The sequence below is a fragment of the Nothoprocta perdicaria genome, unplaced genomic scaffold, assembly GCF_003342845.1.
Source record: "Nothoprocta perdicaria isolate Ctin4 unplaced genomic scaffold, notPer1 scaffold_50, whole genome shotgun sequence".
In the NCBI taxonomy this organism is placed as follows: Eukaryota; Metazoa; Chordata; class Aves; order Tinamiformes; family Tinamidae; genus Nothoprocta; species Nothoprocta perdicaria.
Window position 1 is genome coordinate 2,962,846 of NW_020455755.1, and position 8,470 is coordinate 2,971,315.

The window sequence follows — 8,470 nt, forward strand, 5'->3', positions numbered from 1 at the left end:
TTCCTTCCCTCTCTCCCTCCCTCCCTCCCTCCTTCCCTTCCTTCCCTCTCTCCTTCCCTTCCTTTCCTCTTTCCCTCCCTCCTTCCTTTCCTCTTTCCCTCCCTCCTTCCTTTCCTCTTTCCCTCCCTCCTTCCTTTCCTCTGTCCCTCCCTCCCTTCCTTCCCTGCCATTTCTTTTAATATTTCAAAATATGCCCGTGTGCTTAATACTCTTTTTGCTCTTCTTTTTCCTTCCTAATAAAATATAAATCATTTMTATTTCCTGTAAATTTAAAATCATAGCCTGTGACCTTTTATATAAAAATGAGGAAAAAAATCTAGAATCATTAATAAAATGCTGAAAAAAAGATATTTGAGGCCTGTCCATCTCAATAGGAGCTGGCACATAGGGTTATGGGTTCTGAGTTTGAGAAATCAGGACATATTTCACTTCCATTTCCATACATGAGAAAAATGGGGCTTGTGGGAGGGAGCAGGGGCACGAGTTCATTGGGGTCCATGCCCTCACCTCACTTTGCAGCCCAGCTACCTGGCAAGAGGAGACAGCGGGTTCGGCTCTTACAGCCACCCTTAACAAGGGCAGCGTTGCAAAATACACAGCGCTGCTCATTAAGAAAGATTAAGAGAGAGGAACCGAGTGGGAAGGCAGGAGCAGCCCCGGAGCGCGGCCCCAGGCGCTATTGCACAAATATGTTTTTCGGTGTGAGGTTACAGCTACGCTCCACGCACCGTTTGCTTGACAAATAAACCAACACAGAGCACAATCCACAGCTTCCACACATCCGTGCGGATCCTGCTCACCTGCTGCCTCCAAGAGCAGCCTTCAGCCCTCGCAATGTTCCTGAATATAAATCCAGTGTTGTCAGTGAAAATCCACGGCACTCTGAGTTGTGGCCTCTTCCTCTAGAGGCTCCGAGGATAATYGAGTGTAACCCAAACTACTCTGAGGTTTGGAGCTGGAGGTTGAGAGACCAAATGGAAAATAAACTTTTGCCCCATCTCTATCACGTTCTAAATCTTTTCTTCTCAGGTTTCGAAGGCTTGCATTACACCTGGGAATAGACTGGTATTTATTAATTTATCGCCTTTGGGGTTGTTCAGAGTCATATTTAAGAGCAGTCTTCGTGCTGTGCTGGCCCCTTCATGCCTTAAGCATCACCAGTCTGCCTAAGCCAGCGTTGGTAGTGCCTGCTCCGAACGCCTCAAGGAGAGCGCTGGAACCTTTGCAGCCCAGAGACCTGCCTCACACGAGAAGTTTCTCCTGGTTTGACTCATCAGTGGCTGGTTTACGTATTGGAACATGAAGCTGATAAACGTAATGCAAAGGAGGATAATGCAACCCACAAAACTCTAGGGCCACAGTAGTAATTAAGACTCCCTTAAGATAATTATACCTTATACAAAAATAAATGTGTAAAAAGCCATTGCAAAAGTAATTCTTATCAGTTTAAAAATTCTGCCCCTCAGTGCCTCTTGCCAAGCAGTAACTTGCTTTTCTAGTCTCTTTCCCTCAGCAGCTCACTTTCTCCAAGCACCTCCTTCTTCTCCTATGGCATCACTGCAACACCACAGTGAACAGAAACCTACCAGGACTCTCATGACTTTGACCCTGACTTGGCAGGAGTTTGTGAGTTATTTCTTGGCCCATTCCCGACCACCTCTCCCCACTTAGGTTAATACCAAACCACAAAGATCACTCTACTCTTAGTAAAAGCATTTTCATCAAAAACTGCACTGGACTATAAGCAAGCACTTAGCCAAGTGTTACAAGGCGAGAACGTGGAAGAATTTAAATTTATTTCTATATTAAATTGATTTTGAAAGTAAAAAGTCTGTTGAAGGCTGGAGACTAATTTCTAAAACATCCATTTTCTGGAAGGTACAATCCAGGCTCTTTGAGACTTCTGTACACATGTGTATAAATGCGTTCCTTGCTTCTTTAAAGGCAAAGCAATTAACACAGAAACATCACACTAAGAAACACTCAAAGATAATTCCTATTTGCTGTAACTCTGCAAACAAATGGTGCTGCGTGCTCCTGTGCCCTCTGCATACARCCAGCCACAGAACAAGAGCTGACTTCTCATCTCCGCTCTGGTGAGCTGGGCCAGCACGTGTACGAGCAAAGAAAATGCTGGGGACRTGTCCCAGGTTTCCTTTCCATTCGTGAAATGTGGTTTATTGTGCTGTTGAGTCAGCTCCTGAGCAGGGAGTTGCCCTGTGTTTGTGGGAACACCGAGAGCAGCGGGAACACTTCTGGGAGGCCATGGGGACTGCATGGTTTGCAGCCACACAACCACAACCCTGGTCAAGTATCAGCGGGCAGCAGCAGACAGTTTTCCCTGTCTTGGGACAGGTTTGGAAGGATAACACAGGCATTTCTCACATGCAGGGTACTCACTGCTTAGCAGGACCGTGTCTCTGCTCTCCTCTCTGCCAACAGCCAGTTCAAAGTCTCAACCAGGACATTTTCTCCTCATTCCACTTCTAGTCCAAAGGACGACTCAGTGACAAAGCTGCAGGAAGAAGCGAATCAGGGTCTTCTCCAAGGTTAACCTAGGATATACTTCTTACAACTTGAAACAGGGCCATGAACTCCCAGAAAGCTGAAACTGAGAAGGTGTTTTGTTATTTTTTGCTAAAGGCCTCCATAGCTAATGCTAAGGACCTTTCTTATTAGTTACTCATTGCCTCAACAAGTCTCATAAAACAGAGAGCAGAGAACCCAGCAAATCCCCTTCTTCGGTGTTCAGGGAACTCAGAAAGCCAGGAATTGAACGAGGCCTTGAACCCATTTTATGGACTCCCTCCTCACTACGCAACCATAAAACATTAAAATTCAGACCTTATAAACAAGGAGGGGAAGAGCTGTACATTCCTTGGCCAAAGACACTTCTCCAGAGATTCCTCCCACAGGAAGTCCAGTGCTCCACTCCTCAGGGACAGGTTCCCTGAAGAAACTCAGTCAGAGACTACAAATTCGCACAGCAGAGGTAAAATCCACTTGATTCTCTTCTGAGCTGGAAAAAGGTTTGAAACAAATGGGCCTGGTTTATTCCGTGGTGACTCTGTCCCACCATCCGTGAGGGCTCTCGCCAGGATCTGATGGCAAGTGATTGATGCCCCTGCGAGCACCGAGCAGTAACACTCTCTCTTCAGCAGATACCACCTGGGGTCCTCTGAGATGGCCCAGAAAGGCAGCCCCACGGTCCGCTACGCAGTGGCCGCCGTTGCTGTCTGCTTCCTGGCACACGCAGCTGCAGGTAAGCAAGGGAACAAATCCCTCGTGGCTCTCCAAGCGCCGTAATGTCGCCACGCGGTGCTGTCCCGGGGCCGGGCAATGCGCGGGGCTGGGACAGCAGCAGCCCCGTGTTCCTTATCATCATTCTGGGGCATCATTCCTAGAGAGCAGATTGTCTAAAACCTGGCCTCTAAGCATGATTTCGAGAGCAAAAGGCATAGAGAAGTGTCAGCATTTCAAGTGCTACTGCTGCACAGCAACAAAGAGACCGTTTTCAAACACGCTCTGAGAAGTAAAGAGTCTGACAGGTCTGGGCACTTGGGAACACCAAGCTTAACGAAGGGAGCTTTTTTTTTCTTTTTTCTTTTTTCTTTTTTTTTTTTTTGTAATATTCACAGCATCCATTCATTTTATATTCTGAGCCATATTTTTAGTTGATTAATGTATGACACAGCTCCAGCACATCAGCTTTAGTCTGATATAATATCTATTTCCCATAGTATCTTTTCATTTTAAAATGTCCTGGGGTTTGTGAGTCCAAAAGCTGGACTCACAAGCTGGCCTGGGTGTGCCTGAGGATGAGATTAACCGGTTGCAATTAGATGCAACTGTAAAGCAGCGAATTAAAAAAAAAATGAGGGCAACATGTAGGTTGTGATGGTGATTATGAGGGTAGGAAATACTTCCATGACCTTCTTTTCCTGTGTGGGATACGCTGTCACTGCTGTAATATGTTTTTTAGATAATTTGTTTGCATAGGTCAGGCTTTGGCATTCATGCAGTCAGTTGCAGAAGCCTCACTTTGGTTTTAAGTAATTGGGAAGGGAACTCTGTGATGCAAAKAGAGACATTCAGTCAGAAAAACAAAAGAAAAAACAAAAGTCCAACCTGAAATACAGCTGTGAGACGGACTGAAGCTGAAACTACCCTTAGTTCCTCCCCCTAGGTTAAGCTGGGGAGCTCCCAGCCTGCAGAAGGCAGCAGGGATGCTTGTGGCAAGGGTACGGCACAGGATGCCTAAATGYCTCCATTCCCCTTCTTTTGCAGGTGTGGAACTGTCAGTGAATAATAACGCTTTGGACTTCACCCTGTCTGCAGCATCTGGTTCTGTGCTCTCCCTCTCCTGCCTCGTACAGAACAACAGCCAGGCTGAGGAGCTGCTCTGGTACCGAGGAGACGGGACCGTGGATCTCAAAGCTGGAAATAAGGAGAACGTCAGTAACATCTGCATATCCCCCGTCACTGCGGATGACAACGGAGTCGCCTTCACCTGCAAGCTGAAGCGGGACCGATCTGTGCAGGTCTCTGTGATCCTGGATGTCCAGTGTGAGTTATCAAGCGGGGACCTCTTCAAGAGCGGCTGGGGTGGAAAAAGACACGGGCTGAGCAACTTGGTGACTGGGCACGAGGTAAAGGGAAGGTGTTTTATTCTCTGGACATTGTGCTCACTAGGAAAAAAATGCATTTAGGAGGAGATAACCCATGTGGTTAGACACTCCCTTCCCATAGTGATGCATAAGGGCTGATCTAATACCTCTTTTATAGGGAGTAATGAGTGGGTCATTAAGTAAGAGGATTTTCTGGCAATGTCCCTGCCTCCACCTAGATTCTTTCTCAAGGAAGCAAGTCAGGGCACAGGAGTCAGGAGCGGGACCATCTCTGCCAAGGACTGTCCTACTCGTCCTAGGGGATCATGAAAGGCTGCAGAATTGGCATGTGTTGTACCATCTGAAGAAGGTGCACAGCTGACACATAAAGTGAACTCATTTGCTGCTAAAGGGTGATATAATGACATTTTTAACTTTGCTTACTGTTAACAGTTCTTCCTGCCTTTTCTGGAGGAGAGACTCTCTGGGTTGAAGAAGAAAAAGATGTTACCCTGGATTGTAATTCCAAATCCAACCCTCAAGGCCAAGCAATCTGGTATAAAAACAACAATACCTTAACCCTAGAGCAGAAGCGCTACCAGGTGTACCAGACTAGTGATGTCTATCAGCTGTCTATCAAAAAAGCACAGAAATCTGACAACGGGACCTACACTTGTCTGGTGAAATCTGATTTGGGAGAAAGGAGAAAGGATTTCCACCTGATAGTCGAAGGTAACCTGGATAAAGAGTGGGTATTACGAATAATTAGATTCGCTTTTATAATCGTAGCAATCCTCTTATATGAAGATATGAGTTACGGTCTAAAGAAGTGCAAGGGGAAAGCAGTGACTCAGCTCGCTGTGTTAACTTCTGACAGCACAGGCCACAACAGGAGATAGGGAGATATCTTCACACCTGCACCTGGCTGCTACTGCAGCAGCAGCAAACGCCTTTCTTGTTCTACCTGTTATCTAAAGGCATTTCGCAAACGTGACCTGAAGTGGACTCGTTCCACCTTCTCACTTCCCAGGCTGCCGGGGCACATTCAAGGGTGTTTTAAAGCACCCTAGGTCTTGCTTGGAGCTTATCACCCTGACCACAGCGTCCTGACAGGCTGAGAGCTGCTTCAGGCAGGAGAYTGTTCTCGAGAAATGGCTGTACTTGGGTGGACTGTAGGAAGAGCCTGCAGTCTAGGTCTCAAACTCCACCAGACGTTTGATTCCCACCCCACTGGCTGAGTCCTTCTCATTTCCAAGCTTTTCAGTGCAGAGGAGCAGCTGGAAACTGAGCAGYGTTAGCTCAGTCTGTGATATGGTTGGACATCCTCATTTCCAAACAAAACAGATTAGCCAGGGTCTGTCTTGGAGACTGACATTTCAGCTCTTTCCTAAGTTCTCTAGAATCCACCCTTGGCTCCCTTCTTTCACAGTGATCCACATACATAGTCCATGAGCAGAAGCAGAGCTCAGATCTGCACTCGCAGCTCTGGGAAGAGAATATGTTTTTCTCCACAAATCTGTGAAATTACTTGTTTTACAAAATTGCACCAACCTACTGGGTACTCAGCTTCCTCTCCCTCTTAACAGATAAAAAGCCTGTTTTTCCCACGGAGGCCATTATTGCTGCCGCCGTCGTGGTTGCACTCACTATCATTTTTGGAATTGTGGCTCGAAAAGAAAAAATTTTTAAGGTATGGAAAGCTCCAATTTTTTATGAAAAGTTTAGTGTTGTTTTACTGCTATGTCCTGTAGTTTTCTACCCTATAAGACATTGTAATGTTGCTTTACACAGCTATAGAACTGCTGCACATGACCTCTCGCTTAGAGAACTGTCAGTAGATAATCAAATAATAGACATTATAATAGGGCCAGCTGAGAAGGAAGGTATTAAATACATGCAAGATATTAGTAAAAATACTTCTACGACCAGGAAATGCAAAAGATAACAAGATTTCTTCTTTATTTGGCAGTGCTTCAAAGGATCAAGCGAAACAGCTCTGTAAGTACTCGACTGTTTACTCATGCAGCTGCCTAGAATGAGTTTCTGAATGATATCCCCTTTCTAAGCCTTGTCTGACCCCGGGAAACAAACAAATAAAAACCTTGACACACTAAAAAAAGCCACGCTGAGTTACCAAGCTCTTGTCCTGGCTGGCCAAGAGAGGCCTGCACCTCTTCTGCTAGGTAGAAGGGCAAGGGAATGAGCCCGTAAGCGGAGCTTGCAGCCCACACGCTGCTGAGCCTGCCGCCCTGGCTATCCCAGGGTCCAACAACCCTTGTGTGGAGGCAGCGGGAAACACCCCTCACTGCATGTTTCCACCCTGCTGCAGTTTTCCCTGAGCTGGATGAATAAATTCKACTGTTTTTCCCCACAGTGATTGTCCATTCTTCTTTTCATTCTGCCACAGGTGAAGAAGGTTCCTGTATGCAGGAGAAAGCAAACTGAGCAATGCCGCCCTGAGCTGCAGAACACAACCCTTTGCGTGAGATTGGCCTCTGAAACTTTGGGGCCTGGAGTCCACACGGTGTTTCCAAAATAAAAACSATTCTTCCTGTCTCTGGGTTCTATCAGACCGCTCAGTTGTGACAGGGTAGGACGCCTCAGTTGGTGGCCTGTCCTGTCTGCGTGAAGACCCCGCCGCTAAAGGCTGCGTGTGCGCACCCAGGTCAGCTGCTTCCACAGAGAAATCCCTAGCGTGTCGCCACAGAAAGCCATGTAAGCGCATGAATGACTGGAGAGGTCCTGCCAGCTGCTGCCTTCTTGGTTGTAGAGCACAGCGCAGCYCCCGCTGGCCTGGAGGGCACGGGACAACTTTGACACGGACTTGCTGCASCCGCTGGCTCGTCCCAGCGCCCCGGCCTTCTCATGGCCGTGGCCAAAGCTCGCTGGCACCCGGCACTGCTGCTCTGCTCGGCTAGGGGCACCGCAGGGCAAGGCCAGGAACCCATCAACGGGCAGTGAGGGCTTCACCGAGACCATTCAATGCAGAAATGGCAGCACGGCCTCCGAACCCTCCCCAAAACAGGCTACTCATGCGCGTGCCTCAAGGCCCTGCGATTTTTAAGGACTCACCCCTTCTTGAAACGGGGTGTTACTGTCAGCAAACACCGATGCTGTCAGTTAACTGCAGTCTCTGAGGCGCAACTGCTGACTGCTCTCGTGAGGAAGGAGCCGGGCTGTGCCTCAAGGGGAAGGACCGCGGCGTCCTCAGCGGCTGGAAGCACAGGGCGCCGGCCAGCCGGCGTCCCCGATCCCACCGGCCCGTGAGGGATCCCTTCGGGAATTCCCCTTCAGGCTGCAGCGGGAGGTTGTCCCTGCACGGATGGCTGATGGCACCGCGGGCTGGGTGCGCTGGGCCGGGTGCCGAGGCGCGGGGCGCCGGGCGGGCTGCGCGGCGAGGCCGGGGCCGCCGCCGCCTCGCGGAACCTTCCAGAAAGCGCCCGGCGCCCCCTCCCCGCGGGCGCCCCCAGGGCCGGGACGGCGCGCGCCAAGTTTGTCCCAACCCTCGCGCCGTCGCGCAACTCCCCCCCCGCCCACTCGCCGGCGGCGCAGCCCGGCCGCCTGCGCGGGCCCCGCTTCCTGCTTCCGGTGCCGGGGCTATAAGAGCCGCTTCCGCCGCGCCGCTCTCCGTTCCGGTGTCGGGAGCTCGCGCCGCTTGTGCCATGAACGCCCGCGGTGAGGGGGAGGGGCGGGCCCGTTACCGCGGCAACGGCGGGGAGGGGGACGGGACGGGACACAAGTGCCGGTGCCACCGGCCCTGCGTGGGGGGAAGAGATGGGCACCGGGCACCGGGAGTGGGCGAAATGGGAAGCGGAGTGAGGGGGCTGGGGACGCGGTTACCGGGGTAACCCGGGGGGGCGGGT

At 49.9% G+C, this 8,470-nt stretch overlaps 3 protein-coding genes across 7 annotated transcripts in view; 2 read left to right on the forward strand and 1 right to left on the reverse strand.

Moving 5' to 3' along the window:
* SPATA22 (spermatogenesis associated 22) overlaps window positions 1-3,313 on the reverse strand; it is a 9,837-nt gene extending 6,524 nt beyond the window's left edge. For 3 of the 5 annotated variants that reach the window (XM_026047829.1, XM_026047830.1, XM_026047823.1), the window contains exon 1: window positions 2,401-3,313. The gene's annotated coding sequence lies outside the window, so the exon portion shown is untranslated. Of the gene's footprint in view, window positions 1-800; window positions 862-2,400 lie in introns of those variants that run through there. The other 2 variants (XM_026047824.1, XM_026047825.1) reach the window with 2 other exon arrangements.
* Window positions 3,314-4,180: 867 nt separating this feature from the next.
* Window positions 4,181-7,134, forward strand: TMIGD1 (transmembrane and immunoglobulin domain containing 1). The gene is made up of 5 exons (XM_026047832.1): window positions 4,181-4,566; window positions 5,061-5,339; window positions 6,194-6,297; window positions 6,577-6,605; window positions 7,015-7,134. The coding sequence occupies exons 1-5, from the start codon at window positions 4,227-4,229 to the stop codon at window positions 7,016-7,018; spliced, it is 756 nt and encodes a 251-aa protein (XP_025903617.1). The 5' UTR covers window positions 4,181-4,226; the 3' UTR covers window positions 7,019-7,134.
* A 1,097-nt stretch (window positions 7,135-8,231) lies between these two features.
* Window positions 8,232-8,470, forward strand: part of BLMH (bleomycin hydrolase) — a 17,142-nt gene continuing 16,903 nt past the window's right edge. Inside the window, exon 1 of the mRNA XM_026047875.1 lies at window positions 8,232-8,282. Within this exon, the coding sequence (XP_025903660.1) occupies window positions 8,270-8,282 (13 nt within the window). The 5' untranslated portion in view covers window positions 8,232-8,269. The remainder of the gene's footprint in view (window positions 8,283-8,470) is intronic.